This window comes from Sorex fumeus, unplaced genomic scaffold (assembly GCF_029834395.1).
Source record: "Sorex fumeus unplaced genomic scaffold, SorFum_2.1 ptg000034l, whole genome shotgun sequence".
Classification (NCBI taxonomy): Eukaryota; Metazoa; Chordata; class Mammalia; order Eulipotyphla; family Soricidae; genus Sorex; species Sorex fumeus.
This window is the reverse complement of record NW_026606091.1, coordinates 31,826,058-31,842,003: the sequence shown is the minus strand read 5'-3', so window position 1 is coordinate 31,842,003 and position 15,946 is coordinate 31,826,058. Positions and strand designations below refer to the sequence as shown.

The following is a 15,946-nucleotide window of genomic DNA, read 5'->3' as shown; positions in this document are numbered from 1 at the left end:
GGGGGCACATATCCAGCAATGCTCCTGCCTCTGTGCTCTGGAGATTAAACGGGGGGTTGGCTGTATGCAAGGCAAGGGCCCTACCTGATGTATTCTCTCTCTCTCATCCATTGTAAAGGACTTTTCTGTGACACTCTTGGAGTGACAAAATTAGAGGAATGGAAAATATGTAGGTGACCATCTATGGTTCAGGCTGGGGAGAGGGGTTAGAAGGAGTCTCTGAGACTTGGAGGTCTCCACCATCTTGGAGTGCAGTGCTGTTTTGCTTGGGTGACGCTTACATGAGACTATAGGTGAGGAGATCGTGCCAAGGTGCCAGCGACACGCCAAAACACAGAGTCAGGAGGCGCGTGGGGTGGGGACATCAAACTGCTGCTTCCTTTTGAACATTGAGGCCACTGTCCTAACCTTTCTCCACATGGTTTGCAAGAAGACCAGTGATCAGGGGAAGGGGGGGTGCTGTGTATGTATGTGTGTGGTAGCAGGGAGGGGGCTGGTGCTCTGATCGAGGGGCGAGTAGGGGGCACCGTCCACCTTGGCTTCCTCTGAGCAATCTGGATTTTCTGGAGGCAAAATAGTGCTTTTTTTGCTTCCAGGATAGCCAGATTCTATTTGAGTAGCTGAAAGGAAAATAAAGGCAAGGCAGAATGGGGACCAGGGAAAACACTTGGGAAATTGCAAAAAAAAAAAAAATTTACTCTTAAACCTCAGAGTGTGCTGAACTAAGAAAGTGCCTCTAACTTCCACCTTTATCTTCCACCCCTCCCCTGCTCTCTTGGCTGCGTCTCTCATCAGCCCCCTTCTCTGAGTCAGGAAAAGATCTACCTGGCCCCCAGAAAAGGCTTACTCAGAGCGAGGCGGCTTCTCTCCAAGCACCTGGAACTTCTTTTCCATCCGGCTGGTCTTGGTGTACGGGGGGTAGTGGTGGGGCATCGTGACTTCGCCCCCCATGCTCTGCATCCTGTGGACAGACCCCGGTCTCTCAGCTTGAGCAGCTACCACCCATTGGAGAGACAGTGGCCCTCGGATGCCTCCCGACTTCCCTGAGCACCAGCTCCTTGGGGGAATGAAGCCCTTAGCAAGGGGGCTGGGGGCCTGGAGCAGTGTATCATTGCTTCCCGGAGGTGAGACCCCAGTGACAAACGGGGTCGCCAGCTCTCTCCCAGTGCAGTGATGATGTATGGCCGTTGGAACCTGGGCTTCCCATAAGCCAGGAACAATTTTTTGCTGTTGGGGTAAGTGTGTCCCAGGCAGTGTTTGCAATATGCCTAAATTAGCTTGTGTTGTGTGTCATTCAGTTGAAACTCAGATTTCACTGGACATCCTGAATGTTCCTACGGCAGCCCCAGAAGCCTGGATTTCACTGTGTGACTACTGAGAGCATGGGTATACCGACCGACAGTGGCTGGATCCCTGTGTAAATTCAGAACTCAGGTCCCTACCCAGCCAACACCTGCCCCAGGAACCTCCCCTTGGAATATGACTTGTAAAGTCGCCTGCTGAATGTGCAGGACGCTGCAGAGTGCTAGCTTGGGGGATAATCTGGAAAGTGAAACAGCAACTCCCATCACCACTGCCCCCTCCCCCCACCCCAGCAGCTAGAATGTGATTAATAAGTGCCAGCTCCTTGGAGGTTGCCCCACTTCTAATTGGGGACTGACCAGAGAAAGCCCAAATACACCTGCAGAAATAATCAGCAGAGGGGCTGGAGTGATAGCACAGCGGTTAGGGTGTTTGCCTTGCATGCGGCCGACCCGGGTTTGATTCTCAGCATCCCATATGGTCCCCTGAGCACTGCCAGGGGTAATTCCTGAGTGCAGAGCCAGGAGTAACCCCTGTGCATCGCCGGGTGTGACCCAAAAAGCAAAAATAAATAATCAGCAGAATGGTGTGACTGCCAGGCTTTGGTTGGTGCCACACTCTGCCTCTGCACTGCCAACCTCGCTCAGGACACCAGCTCGGTCTCTGCCCTCCTGGGTCCAAACCCCTCACTGCCCCATCTGCTCCAGGGTCTCTGTCACCACGCCTCAGGGGAGGGCTGGCTGGCTGGCTGGCAGTGGCAGACCGGGAATAACTAACTTGTACTTTTCTCCTTTGCCTGCTTGGTCATGATTTAAATCCACATGGTGAAGAGCACTGTGCCAGGAAGACCCGGAGCTTTCCAAGGTGGCTATGAACCTCTCCATTATTTCCTCAAAAGCCAAGAATTTTTTTCTTAAAAAAAAAAAACAAAACACAGCAATGAGGGCAACTGGCAGACACAGAAAGTCAGCTCGGCCATGTGGCTTCTGGAAGCGGCCTTTTGAGAAACCAGTGTGGGGACTCACTTGGCCTGGGGCCCCCTCCACAAACCTCAAGGGGTTCTGGGCGGGACTCTGAGCAAGAGCACCCTCTCTCCCTCCCTCCCTCCCTCCATCCCTCCCTCCCTCCCTTGCTTTCCTTTTTTTAAAATGTAAGAGAACTGCTATTTATTAAGCCATTAATTAAGCTGATTGAATTGGGCATGAACTCCACATTACTTTTTTTTTAATTTAATTGGATATCCATGAGATAGACCATTACAAAGCTGTTCATAATTGGGTTTTAGTCATATTGTGACCCAGCACCCATCCCTCTACCAGTGCACATTTCCCACCACCAATGTCCCCCATCACACTCCCCCAAACCCCCAATCCCCTCCCCTCAGCCTCCCTCTATGGGAGGCACTTTCCTTCTTGGAAAATATCATTTCTGACCGGAACAACATGTGTGGGAGGGAGCAGGGCCCAGTTCCACCCGTGGAACCTCTCCCACATGAGTTCTCAGGCCCAGAGCCTCGGCGGGGGAGGGTGCCCCTGGAAAGGTGCACTGTGTGAAGGAGGAAGCTGGCCAGAGTGCAGGTGTGTGTGACCAAGTCCACCCTAGCCTGGGCCTCGCTCTGCTGCCGGTATGATCAGTGACTTCTGAGGTCAGTCTGGGAAAGGAAGGAGTGGCCTGTGTTTCGAGGGACCCCAGAGAAACCAGCATCCCCACCTGCCCAAGGAGTAGGCACTGGCAATGGACATGGTCTTCCTTGTCAATATTTCCTGTCGAGGCCGTTGGTGCTTGAAGGCTTCAGGGGAGGAGTGCCCGGGAGGAAAGAGCAGAAGGATCCGGGTGAGGAGGGGCTGGGTGGCACCATGGTTCCCCAGTCCCCCAAGAATCCCAGCCCTGTGAGCTTCTACCTGTCTGTGCCCGGTCCATCTCATACTGATGGGACAAGCTTTTTGAGATGGGTCTGAAACCAAAGAAAAGGGGGTGCATTTTTGCCAAGTGAACACAAGCACCTTTTGGGGCAGGCACTGGAACCATCCCCATGAGCCCACAAAGCCAGCAGAACCATACCCGTGAGCCCATAAAGCCACTGGGACCATCCCTGTGAGCCCACACAGTCAGTGGGACCATCCCTGTGAACCTACAAAGTTGCTGGGATCATTCCCCTGATCCCACAAAGCTGGCCCGGGGTCTTACCTGATGCTTCAGGTCACAGAAGGGGATGAAATGGAGGCTCTGAGGATAAGCCCGGACTCGAGGGCACAGGTGGTCAGGGCTGGGTTCACCACTGGGCACCCAGTGGATGGGCGTGCGAAGCTGGTTGAGGGGCCACTCACTGTAGGATCTTCTTGATCACTTCCAGAGCCGGATCATCTATCATGGACTTCCCGATGCGGCTCGGCTGGATGAAGGACTCGGGGATCAACTGGTCCATGATGGCCTCATCTTCAGCAACGTCAGAGGACACTGGCTCGTCACTCTCTATATCAGAGTTCTTTATGACATTGTCCTGTGGGCCGGAGAGAAGGTGCTGTGGGAGCAGGCCCAGCCAAGTCCCAGCAGGGTGGGTACAGCTCATGTCCCAGTCCCGCCTTCACTTGGCACAGAAGCCATTAACTCCTATGTGACTCTGCCCCTTCCATAAAGGAGTCATGTCAGAGCTCCCTCAGAGGGCACCGACCCAGGCGTGCCCGCCAAAACAAAAATTCTCCAAGTGTATGTTCTTTGCAAAGCATGGCCTGGACCCAGGGATACCACAGGCAGTGCTCTGAGGACAGCCTTATCCTCGTGGTGCTTGTGTAAAAGGAGCCAGACAGTCAGAGACATGTAACATGGCCTTCGACAAAGAGGCTGATCCAAAGTGAGCCTGGGACTATGAGGGGAAAGCTCCCGTGTCTTCAATGAGCTACACAAAAGGCTAAGATGGGCCAGCAGAAATGCACAGGTGATGTTTTTGATCAAATGCGCGGGTGAATGCATGATTCCATTAATCACTACGAGGCCAATCCCTCAGCCAGCTAGACCTTAGAGGAAGATTCAGAGGGGCTCATGGGCTTAGTTAGGCCCTTCTTAATGTTTTGAGAGTGGACTGGTCCCCGCAAGGGAGTAGAGCTGAACTCCCAATGTCTCATTGAGTTCAGTTCTAGTGGTACAATCAGAGTCTCTCTACCTGTGGCAGGGTGGGAGACACTCTCCCCACCACCCCCAACACCATCACCCCCATAAAGAGAAGAGCTGGTTCAAAACTTGGCTGGGAAGGGCAGTTACTGAGGGTGCCCAGAGCAGACTCTGAGGAGCAAAGTGCCCCCTAAGCGACCACTGGCTCCAGATCCCATCCCTGGAAATGGGCCGAGTGCCCCTGATGTTCCAGGCCTGGCCAGAGGGGCTGCCTATGGTGTGATAATGCCTCAGGATAGCTACGCTGGGGAGACGCCCCCTAAAACAGAGTCCTCGTGCACCCTCTGAGGGTTCATGGGGAAATTGGAGACGCTGAGAGGCCAAGAGAACCTGCCTGAGACCAGGACTAGGGGAAGACTTGGGGGGGGGGGGGGGCGGGAGTGACTTATCCGGGGGACAATAGAGCTGAAGCCGGGGCTGGAAAGGGACAAGCTCAGACTGGCTGACGTAGGGGGAGTGAGAGGACAGAAACTGGTAGGTGGGCAGGAGACAGGGTCAGGTAGTTTGAATGGCATGAAGGGAAGCCATGGCTTGCTCTGGGCATGGGGAGGGAGGCAGGGAGGAAGAGTCTGGGCAGCGAGGCTGGCCTGAGGTTAGTACAGTGGGTAGAGCATGAGCTCAGAGTCCTAATGGGGGGAGGTCGGGGTGCCAAGTGGTGGGCGGTTTGGGGAGGGGAGGGTCTCCAAGAAGACAAATGCAGGGAAGGGACCATCTGGACTTGAAGTCTGCTCTGACTGCACAGCTTGTGGCCTTTCCAAAGGCCTCCCAGGGGGCCTGATGTCCAAAAGAGTACCCGCTTGTTCCAGTACTCTGCTGACCTTGTGGTCTCCCAACAGTCCATCCCTGACCCCAGATGGACCTGCTGCTGGTCCCCACTGTCACCTCCCCATCACTGCTTACATTGAAGTTGACTTGTGTGGAGACCAGCAGGCAGTTGAGGTACTGAATCCTCTGGTCCAGTTTTTCTTTCCAGCTTTGGACAAAGTCATGGAGGTCCTCTGTGGTCACTATCTAGTGAGGACAAAAAAGAAAGCCCCAGGAAGCAGGCTGCGGGAGGGCAGGAGGGGTCCATAGGAAGTGCAGGAATGGGGGACTGGCCAGTGAGGACACCCGGGGCTACAGGGAGGTGGCCACCTCCACAGAGGGTGGGGAACAGCTGCACTGGGACCTGTGTCTTTCACTCAGGGGGCAGTGGGAGTCCTATTCTTGCTCCCATGGGGACTTTTCGGCAAATAATTTAAACTCGCTCTCTCCAGTCTCCCATCCATGATGGGAACATGGTCTGTCCCCTAGCTGGAGAGATAGAGGTGATGCTACTGGGTCTGTTGAATGGGGTCATGGCTGGTTAATGTTGCCCTTGCTCCCCAGGAGCTCCTCAGCAAGATCAGAGGAGGAAAGAAGAGAGGGACCCACTTCTTACTGCATAACCCTCACCCTAGTGCTAGCAACCTCAGGGAATGTGTGGAAAGGTCTACATGAAACACGTAACATGTCACCAACATAGAAAATGAGAGCAACAGGAAGAACATATTCTCCATGCTCTGGGGATGCTTGAAATTTTTCTCAAGTAGAAAATATAACAATGCAAAATAAAAAAGCAATAAGGATTGAAAAAAATGTCAGAGCCTAGTGAGATAGTACAGTGGGTAGAGCAGTTACCTTGCATGTGATTGCACTGGATTCATCCCCAACATCCCATATGGTCCCCTGAGCAGTGTTGAGAGTAATCCCTGAGCATAGTTTACTGTGGCCCAAAAACCAGAAAAAGAAAAAAAGGAATGTTTTCATAGGCAGAGCCTGGTGAGGAATGAATCTCTCAGTAAGATCCACTGAGACATCTTTTTCTTGGGGTGCCTGAGTGCACTGTGGATGAAAGATTATGGAGCATATTCGACTAAAAAGAGCAAGGAAATGACAGAACTATCCAGAGATCTGCCTGCTGGCTGGCTGGCTGGCTAATGGGGGTTCCTGGCAGGCAGTTAGAGCCTCTCTTCTCCTCTTTGCTCCCAAGAAGACTTGACGTGGCTTATCCAGAGAAAATGGAAGCTACCAGTTTGTGTTGCCCAAAACAAGTAAAAAAAAGGCCCTCCCGTTGATCACTGGTTTGCTCGAGCGGGCCCAGTAACGTCTCCATTGGAGACTTTGTTGTTACTGTGTCTGGCATATCAAATACGTCACGGGGAGCTTGCCAGACTCTGCCGTGTGGGCGAGATACTCTCGGTAACTTGCCGGGCTCTCCGAGAGGGGCAGAGGAATCGAACTCGGGTCGGCCATGTTGGCTGCATGCAAGGCAAATGCCCTACCCGCTGTGCTATAGCTCCAGCCCAAAACAAATCCGTGAAAAATTAAACAAAAGGTGGCTGTTCTGTTGGCAGCGAGCTGCTCCAGTCATTGTTCCATGAGGGGTTTGAGAGCATCAAGGGCAGGGAGGATGGGTCCCAGAACCCACACTCAGAAGAATCCACTGCATGCTGGGGGCGGCCCTGGGGGTGAGCAGTGGATTCTCTTGCCTAAATTCCACCGAATAAAAACAAAGGTGAACTAGGAAGTTCAGCGGTCACTCTGGTACTGGAGCAACCTGACCACAGACGCCAGTGTATTTTTAAGCTTATGATTTCATTATGACTGTCTTTCCCATTCCTAGTTTAGCATCTACTGAACACTTACTTTATCTGCTGGTGAGCTACGACACATTTCTACCTTGCTCTGAAGCTGTTCCAGACAAGAATTTAATCCATCCGTTTGCAAATTGGATTTTGCCACCTAGGAAAAAAAAAATCAGAGGTTCTGAGATTTGTTGCTACAATACTTAAAAAAAAAATCAAGAAATTGTTCAGCAAAATATATTAGCAACATATTATCTGAAAGATGGATCAATGGCTGGAAGAATGAAATGTAGGGGGAGGATTGTGCAATCTTATCAGATATGGGCAAAATACAAAAGAAGTGGGGTGGTGTTTTTTGTTTGTTTGTTAGTTTTTGAAATCACAGAGATAAGCTTAGGGGATGGATCAATTGAGCCAGTTGGGTGCTTGCCTTGCATTTAACCAACCTAAGTTCAATCCTGGGCATCCGATATGAGCGTGAGAGGAGTTATTCCTGAACATAGAACCAGGAATACACCCTGAGCATTGCTGGGCATGACCCCAAACAAAACAAAGCAAAAAAAGATAAGCTTTAATAATAAAACTGGCCATTCATAGTGGTGGTGAGGGAGCTAGGAAGCCCCAGAAACTCTGGTAAGGAAGCCACCCTCCCACCCTCCCCCCACCCCAAGCATGCAAAGGGCCAGGCTCAAGCACCACTTCAGGGAGAGCACTTGCATGTATGAGGTCCTGGGTTCAATGATTGACTCTTGGAACCAATAGCTTTGCTCTGGGAGCTGTGCCCCCACTCCCACCCCCATCCCCAATGTAATCAATTTCCTGTGCAAGTGTGTGGATACTGCATGTGGTCATAGGGGAAATCCACTAGAAGCTCCTCCAGAAGGAACCATGAAGCAGAAACCAGCAGCACATTTTGGAAAATCAGTCAATCAAATGGTATCCGAAAATATTTGAAGATTTACAATTTAAAAATGTATAAATAGGGGCTGGAGCGATGGCACAGCGGGTAGGCCGTTTGCCTTGCACGCAGCCAACATGGCCAACCAGGGTTCGATTCCCAGCATCCCATATGGTCCCCCGAGCACCGCCAGGAGTAATTCCTGAGTGCATGAACCAGGAGTAACCCCTGAGCATCGCCGGATGTGACCCAAAAAGCAAAAAAAAAAAAAAAAAGATGTATAAATAGAAAGTGGCCAACTTTTTTTTTAATATATAGTGTATATATACATATATATTTATTCCATAATTTCATAGGTAGAAAAGAAAGCTTAGTAAATTAAATGATTTCTCCAGATTTCCTGAATTGCAGTTGATATACAAGATGCGTTTATGGGGCCAGAGAGATAGTACAGTGGTTAGGGTGTTTGCCTTGCATGCAGCTGACCAAGGTTTGATCCAGCCCCGCTGACTCTGGGTAGTGGGAAAAGTGGGCGAAGCAGGTTAAAATGCAGAGGGGAGGAAAAACTATCCAGACCGTAACTGAAATTAGGTTGATAGTCTCCAATTCACAATCTTGACACTGAGTATCAACCCTTCCAGTGCTGACTCAGTGTGACCTTGGTTTCTTATGACACAGGCCCACATTCACTCCCAATGTTACCCAATGCCATTAGTATTTGGAAAGTAAGAAGTGAGGGAATGTCTGCCTTCCAAAGGCTATTTATTTATTTACTTATTTTGTTTTTTTTTGGGGGGGGTCACACCCAGCTGTGCCCAAGGCTTACTTCCAGCTCTGCACTCAGGGGTCACTCCTGGTGTTGCTCAAAGATCCATATGCATTGCTGGACATCACACTGGGGTCAAATGCATGCAAGGCTAGTGTTTTGGCCCTTGTACTATCTATCTGTACTATCATCAGCTGCAAAGGATACTGACCCTGTCAGCTATTCATTGAAATTAGGATCTGGCTGTTAAATAATTTTGGAAAATAACACGTACTATCTTTCTTCTCAACTGACACAGTATATATACTCATGTAGTACACATCCAATACACATTCACATATTGAAAACCCTAAGAAGTCCAGACTGGAGAGATAGTACAGTGGGTAAGGCTCTTTGCTTTGCATGTGGTCAATTTGGATTTGATTCTTGGCACCACATATGTTCCTTCAAGACCCACCAGGAATGATGACTGAGTGAAGGACCAGGAATAAGCCCTGAGAACCACTGGGTGTGACCCAAAAAACGAATACACAAACAAACAAACAAAAAAAAACTTCTAAGAAGTTCTACTGGAAAACAAAGGTGCTCGATCCATTGATACCAATCCTCTGAGGGCTAATATAGCTCACTGAAATAGGCCAGTTAGCAAAAGCTGTGGTGCAAGAGGCCTCACGGGTGTCAGAGGCTTCATGATCTCACCTCTGGCTTCCTTGTTGGAGTGCGAGGCGAGTGCCACCACCAAGGGACCATCCCTGCCCACCCACCCCAGAACCTGGGCCTATGCCTGGACTGCAGGGAGTGGAGGAAGGTGGGACCCAGCCTACCTCACACTTGATGTGCAACTGTAGGTTTGTCAGCAACCGCTGGATCTTCTCTAAGAATAAAAGGTCTGCATACAAGTTCTGGAACTTAGTTTCAAACTTGTTGATGACATCACTGGCCTATGAAGAAAAAGAAAAGGTAAAGAACGGCAGCTTAAGGAAGTGGCAACTTGCGGACTTTTCAAGCAAAGAGAATCAATCCGGCTCAATTCCCGGCTGGAAACTGAGCTTAACCAGCCTAGCGGGTAGGGAGCAAGTGGGCAGGGGCGGGGGGCCACCTGGCAGCCAGGAGTCCTGGCAGGGGTAGGGGCAGGCTCATGCACCTGGTCCATGTAATCATTCTCCATCTTCTCCATGTTGATCATGATCGCATTTTCAACGGACTCGATCCGAGAAGCTTCCTTCTCCAGCCGTTGACACAGGGTCTCCATTTCTTCAATAGAAAAGTTGCCTCCCTCTGAAAACAATCTGAAGACAGTCTGAGTGAACCAAACGTCATGGGGTGGTAGATAAATTTTCTAACCATCCCAAACACTGTCAGGTGGCAAGACTTCCAGTTAAAAGTACCAACTCAATCTTCGCCGGAGTCAACGTGCGTAGTCTGAGGACAGACACAGGGAGAGACAACCCGAGAACCTGTCAGGGAATTGAGTCGGTAAGGAAACTGTGGTGTGGAGGGGCCAGAATGATAGTACGGCAGGGAGGGCATTTGCCTTGCCTGTGGCCAGCCCTTGGTTTAATCCCCAGTGACCTATATGGTCCCCTGAGCACCATCAGGAGTAATTCTTGAGTGCAGAACCACAAGTAACTCCTGGTGCCATCAGGTGGGGAAGAGAAAAGAAAAAAAAAAGAAAAGGTGGTGTGGACCCTAGATGGGAGTGGGTGCTGTCCCTCCTCCTGTTCTCTGGGGATCCCAGTGGCCGCCATCTTCCAGAATTCATTGGAAAATCCAGGTATGAGCCAGCAGTGACGACACACGCCGGGCCTCGTGGGATAGGGGAGGAGCTGGTCCTTCCCCTCCCCTCCCCCGACAGGACACTTAGATGCCACCCATGGATGGCCCCAGGTTCTTATTAAGCTCCTTAATGGCCATGATCCCAGAGACACACAGATGAATCTCGGAATGGGGAAGCTCTTGGTAGAAATCTCTCCAGACCTCATTATTAACATTTTAGAATCCCAAGATCGTTCGGCCACTCTTGCAGCTGCATGACATCATATGCTCTTCATAATTAGCAGTAGAAAACAATTTGTCTAATGTTGCCTTTTCGGCAGGTCTGAGTGTTGGGGGCAAATTCCAAGTAATTATGGTGGGACTGGTGTTGAAATATTGAATGGGATCAAAGTAGAGAGAGAGAGAGAGAGAGAGTAAAGTGGAAATCATCTGCCACACAGGCAGGGGTAGGGGTGGGATGAGGGGATACTGGGGTCTTTTGGTGGTGGAAAATGTGCACGGGTGAAGGGATGGATGTTTGATCATTGTATGACTGAGACTCAAACACGAAAGCTCTGTAACTGTTCTCACGGTGATTCAATAAATAAATTAAAAAATAAAAAGAAAAAAGAAAAGAAAATGTGGTGTGGAAGTCCGGCAGCCCTGTCTTCAGTCTATGAGGGGGTGCCTCCCTGTGGCAGGCTTGAGTGTGGGCACGCTGTGAAGACACCGCATAAAGTGGGATAAGCCAGGCATGTGGGTGGCCAAGTGCTGTGTGACTGCACTTGTATGTGGAACCTAGAGTCTTCAGATCCACACAGGGAGAAGGCAGAACAGTGGTTGTCCCGGAGCAGGGGAGAGGAGAACAGGAGTTAATGTTCACTGGGTTCTGAGTTTTTTCATTCGCAAAGGTTAAAAAAGTTTCTAGAGAGGCTGGAGTGATAGTACAGTGGGGAGGGCATTTGCCTTGCACATGGCCGACCCAGGTTCAATCTCCGGCATCCCATATGGTCCCCCAAATACTGCAAGGAGTAATTCCCGAGTGCAGAGCCAGAAGTAACCCCTGTGCATCGCTGGGTGTGACCCAAAAAGGAAAAAAAAAGGTTGCTGGATGGTGATAGTTGTAGCCTACAACGAATGCTGTGATCGCCACTGAACCAACCCTGCTCCTACAAATGGGATTGATCGTTGGCACCCCGGAGGGTCCTCTGAGCAGTGCCAAGAGTGATCCCTGAGCACAGAGGTAGGAGTAGTCCCTGAACATCATAGGATGTAGGTCCAAACCCAAACTCAAAGCAAAACAAAAAAAGAGGTAAGATGGGGGTCAGAGCTATAGGACAGTGGGGATGGGTGCTTGCTTCGCCTGCTGTTGACCTGGGTTCAATCCCCCCCTCCTCCCGCCCCGCCAGGAGTGATCCCTGAGTGCAAAAAAAATTTTAAAAAAGCAGAAAGGAAGTAGGATTGGACATTGTCGCATTCAGCACAGTGTGTGGCAGTAAGTGAAGGAGAGAAACGAGACCGGCCTGCCGCGGCTCCCACCTGCACTGCTTGATGAACTCGATGTTGGTGTAGCGGAGTTTGCCCAGGCTCTCCTCCAGGTACTGGCGGAAGCTGCGCAGGGACACCTGGACCACGTCCACGTAGCCCAGAAGCTCCCTCTGCAGGCTGCTGCTGAGGGAGAGCAGCCTGGGGAGGAGCAAGGAGGGCGCCTGCAACTCGGGAGGGGAGGGCAGCCGCCCACCCGCCCGCCCGCCTGTCCGCAGGAGCCCCAGCGCCCCACGAACGGTGCCCAGGGTAGGGAAGGCAGCATGTGCGGCATGCCCAGCGGGCTGCTCTCCCAGGCTCGCCCTGGCTCCCGCCACCTTATGGGCAGGAGAGTCTCCGGGGCCGGCAGGATCTTCCTCCCGACTCCCTGCCATCACTCTTCCTACCAGCAAATTCCCTTTTCCCACCCAAGCCTACCCACGCCAGCTGCCCCCCACCCCGGAGGACTCAGAAACTGTGCTCAGGCTTATGCGAGGGCCTCCCCTGCTCCCTGACTGAGCCCCCAGCAGTCCCCCCCACCCCCAGACACACACACATACCCCCCTGCAGGAGCCGCCACCTCAAATCCCACCTGAAGTTACCGGGACCCCAGAAGCCCTGACTCAACCCTAAACACACCCTACATTGAGGGTCTCTTAGGAGACCCCCCTGGGCCCCCTTCCCCCTGGACCCTCCTGTACTTCCCTTTCTGTAGGGACAGAGAGGAACCCCATGGGCTGCATAACCACTCTCTGACGATCCAGGGCTTTTATTATTATTATTATTATTAAATCTATTCATTTCGCTTTTGGGGTCACACCCAGCGAGGCTCAGGGGTTACTCCTGGCTCTGCACTCAGGAATTACTCCCGGCAGTGCTTGGAGGACCATATGGGATGCCAGGAATTGAACCTGGGTCTGCCGCATGCAAGTCAAACGCCCTCTCTGCTGTCCTATCGCTCTGGCCCCCAGTAGGGCTTTTCTTTCTCTGGAAGTGAACCTCCAGCCCTGAGTCCCGGGTTTCCCCATCCCCCACCTCCACTTCAAGGTTTGGGGCACTTAACTCACTCTTGTGCAGAGGTGACCTGAAATGCGAAGGGTGCTGCTGCGGGACCCCCCACCCCACCCAGACCCTCTGGTCCACCTGCGAGGGGCGTTGCCTCCTGGCAGAGCAACTCTTCCATGGGGGCTCTACAGCCTCCACCCGCTGTGGAGACCCCCAGGCCGCTCACCTCTGGCTCTTGGTGGTGTTCAAGATGAGGAGCTCCATGTCGTCGACCTTGCTGTGGAAGGTCTTGCTCTTGATGTTTTGCTCTTCCTGGAACTGGTAGAACATCAGCTGCTCCTTCCTCAGGCCCTCCACCACCCCTGCGCAGTGGCGGTCCAGCCGCTCTTGGTGAAGCAAGAGCTCCGCTGAGGGAGGAGGAGTGGGGCTAAGGCCTCGGGGACCTCCGAGCCCCCCCCCCCATGGCACACTCTGCGTTGGACCACAAGAGTGGCCTCAACAGGGAGCCCTCAGCTGGGTGCCCTGGCCAGTCCTAGGTCCGGCACAGCTTCGGAGGTGTGGGTGGAGAGACGGCCCTGGGGCTATGGGCAGGGAGATACCCTGCCTTCCTGGGAAAGGAAGAAAGCCTGGGAGGTGGGGTACCAGAGTCAGTGATAGGCGGATGGGTAGAGAGGACCAGGGAGAAGGCATCGGGCAGAGAACCTGGGAGGAAACAACTGGCCAGAGCAGGGCTTCGTGCCGTGATATCATTGGACACGCATTTCCAAGGACCCCAAATTCCAATAAACTCCTTTCTAAAGGGGGGGAATGAAGAGAACCTGGAGCTGGCTTCAAGGTCCGCAGGAGCCAGCAGACAACCCTGATCACCTGACCTGATCTCCCTGGGACCAGGAGGAGTGAGCTAGCTCAGCCCGAGATGAAGGCGGACTGCTTTTCTGACCTGGACTTCCTGTGTCTTGGGTGGGGGAAGAAAGCCAGTGTTTAGAGAGCAGCTTTATTGACATGAACACCCCCATGTGCCAGGGGAAGACAATGAGATCCCAAGAGCCAAGCAGGATGCCAAGGCCATGGGCACTGGCGGGGTTCTGGGTTCGGGGGAACGGTGTGGGGAGGACTCTGCAACTCTTTTGCTGCTGAGGACCAAGGAAGTTAGTAGGATTGTGGGAGGATGTCAGGGCTTTACAGTCAATAACAGAGCTCCCAGGGAAACGTGAATGAGGCCTGACATTGGTCACAGGGGAATCCACCTCAAAGCCTGCCCCCATCTCGAGCCGGAGCCATGGACAGCAGACAGGACGCTTGCCTTGCAGTGGCCAAACTGGGTGTGATCCCCGCCATCCCATGTGGTCCCTTCAGTCTGCCAGGAGTGATTCCTGGGCACAGAGCCAGGAGAAAGCCCAGAGCACCACCAGGTGTGGCCCAAAATAAAACAAAACAATGTGCCCCCCCCCCCAATGGAGCTCTGCTGGCTGGTATAATTTTTTTAAGTCTTGTAAATTATATAATTAATGACTAGATTTTTATTTTTTTGAACCTGTGGCGTCTACCAGCTGCTTATACTTGTGGTCGTGATTCCTCGTGGTGCCACTTAAGGAGACTTAATTCCCACCACCGACATCCCTTTCTGCAGGAGAAGGAGGGATCAGAGAGGCCCGTTAATCTGCTCATAGTCAGCTAGAAAGATCAAACCTGATGGCTCTGATTCCTGAGCTAAGGTACTGCACCCACAGCATCTGCACAGGTATATAATAGAACTGGATTCCATGCAGCTATGACAATAATCTTCACTTCAGCACCGAACACTCTCTTGTGTAAGAGAAAAATATAATGGTCTAAAAATACAATGGGGACTGGAGCAATAGCACAGCGGGTAGGGCATTTGCCTTGCACGCAGCCGACCTAGGTTCGATTCCCAGCAACCCATATGGTCCCCCCGAGCACTGCCAGGGGTAATTCCTGAGTGTATGAACCAGGAATAACTCCTGTGCATCACTGGGTGTGACCCAAAAAGCAATAAATAAATATATAAAAATAAAAATACAATTATCTACTTCTTCACTATCGGTCTGGGAGCTGTGACCCCTAACAGACCCTTCAAAGTATGACAATGCTTATCAGAGTCTCCGGGGTAGTGGCACAGCAACCTTCCGGTCCTGGGTCCGTACCTGCCCTGACATTATAGATGTCCTGTTTTATGTTCTGGGCCTTGGGCTGGTGCAGGTGCAGACGCAGCTCCAGTTCTGAGTCTAGCACATCGACCTTCGTGGCCACGACGATCCGGGTATTGAGGGAATATTGGTCAAACCACTTCTCCAGGTGCTCAAAGAAGCCACTTCTGAGCCTGAAGGGAGTGGGCAGTCAGGTAAGTTCTGCCAGCAATTGTGGCCAGGAAGTGGGCTGAAGTGATAGTGCAGTGGGTAGAGCATTTGCCTTCCATGCAGCCCGACCCTGGTTCAATCCTCGGAATCCTGAGCACTGCCAGGAGTGATTCCTGAGTGCAGAGCCAGAAGTAAGCCCTGGGCATCACTTGGTGTGACCCCAAAGGCATAAATAAATAAATAAATAAATAAATAAATAAATCGTGGCCAGGGAGACACTATTCCCTGTGGACAGAGAAAGGGCTTCCCCCAACCCCTTCCTCCTCTGTCCGGCCCCGTTGAACTCTCAGTGATGTGTGCAGGTGTGCTCTCATTCATTCAGCCAGACCCAGTGGTGGATGACATGAGGCTGGGCTCTCTTCTGCAATCAAATAAAGTGATGGAGTTTGGCAATGACAAGCCCAGAGAGCAGCAGAAGAGAGCCCAGCTAGAAGAGGGGAGAGAAGATTGTTTTCACAGGGTGCAGGTTACCTGGATACCCACATGGGAAAAATAGGAATCCCACTTCTACCTCATACATATCAACCAAGGCTCTGCATTCAGG

The 15,946-nt window shown here is 51.8% G+C and overlaps 1 protein-coding gene across 1 annotated transcript in view; it reads right to left on the bottom strand.

Moving 5' to 3' along the window:
* Window positions 1-15,946, bottom strand: part of CCDC180 (coiled-coil domain containing 180) — a 61,859-nt gene that overhangs the window by 17,109 nt on the left and 28,804 nt on the right. Inside the window, exons 20-30 of the mRNA XM_056117464.1 lie at window positions 15,190-15,365; window positions 13,251-13,431; window positions 12,035-12,181; window positions 9,885-10,029; window positions 9,565-9,681; window positions 7,132-7,233; window positions 5,371-5,481; window positions 3,630-3,802; window positions 3,204-3,256; window positions 3,013-3,091; window positions 848-961 (exon numbers count right to left, since the gene is read on the bottom strand). Of these exons, the coding sequence (XP_055973439.1) occupies window positions 848-961; window positions 3,013-3,091; window positions 3,204-3,256; window positions 3,630-3,802; window positions 5,371-5,481; window positions 7,132-7,233; window positions 9,565-9,681; window positions 9,885-10,029; window positions 12,035-12,181; window positions 13,251-13,431; window positions 15,190-15,365 (1,398 nt within the window). The remainder of the gene's footprint in view (window positions 1-847; window positions 962-3,012; window positions 3,092-3,203; window positions 3,257-3,629; window positions 3,803-5,370; window positions 5,482-7,131; window positions 7,234-9,564; window positions 9,682-9,884; window positions 10,030-12,034; window positions 12,182-13,250; window positions 13,432-15,189; window positions 15,366-15,946) is intronic.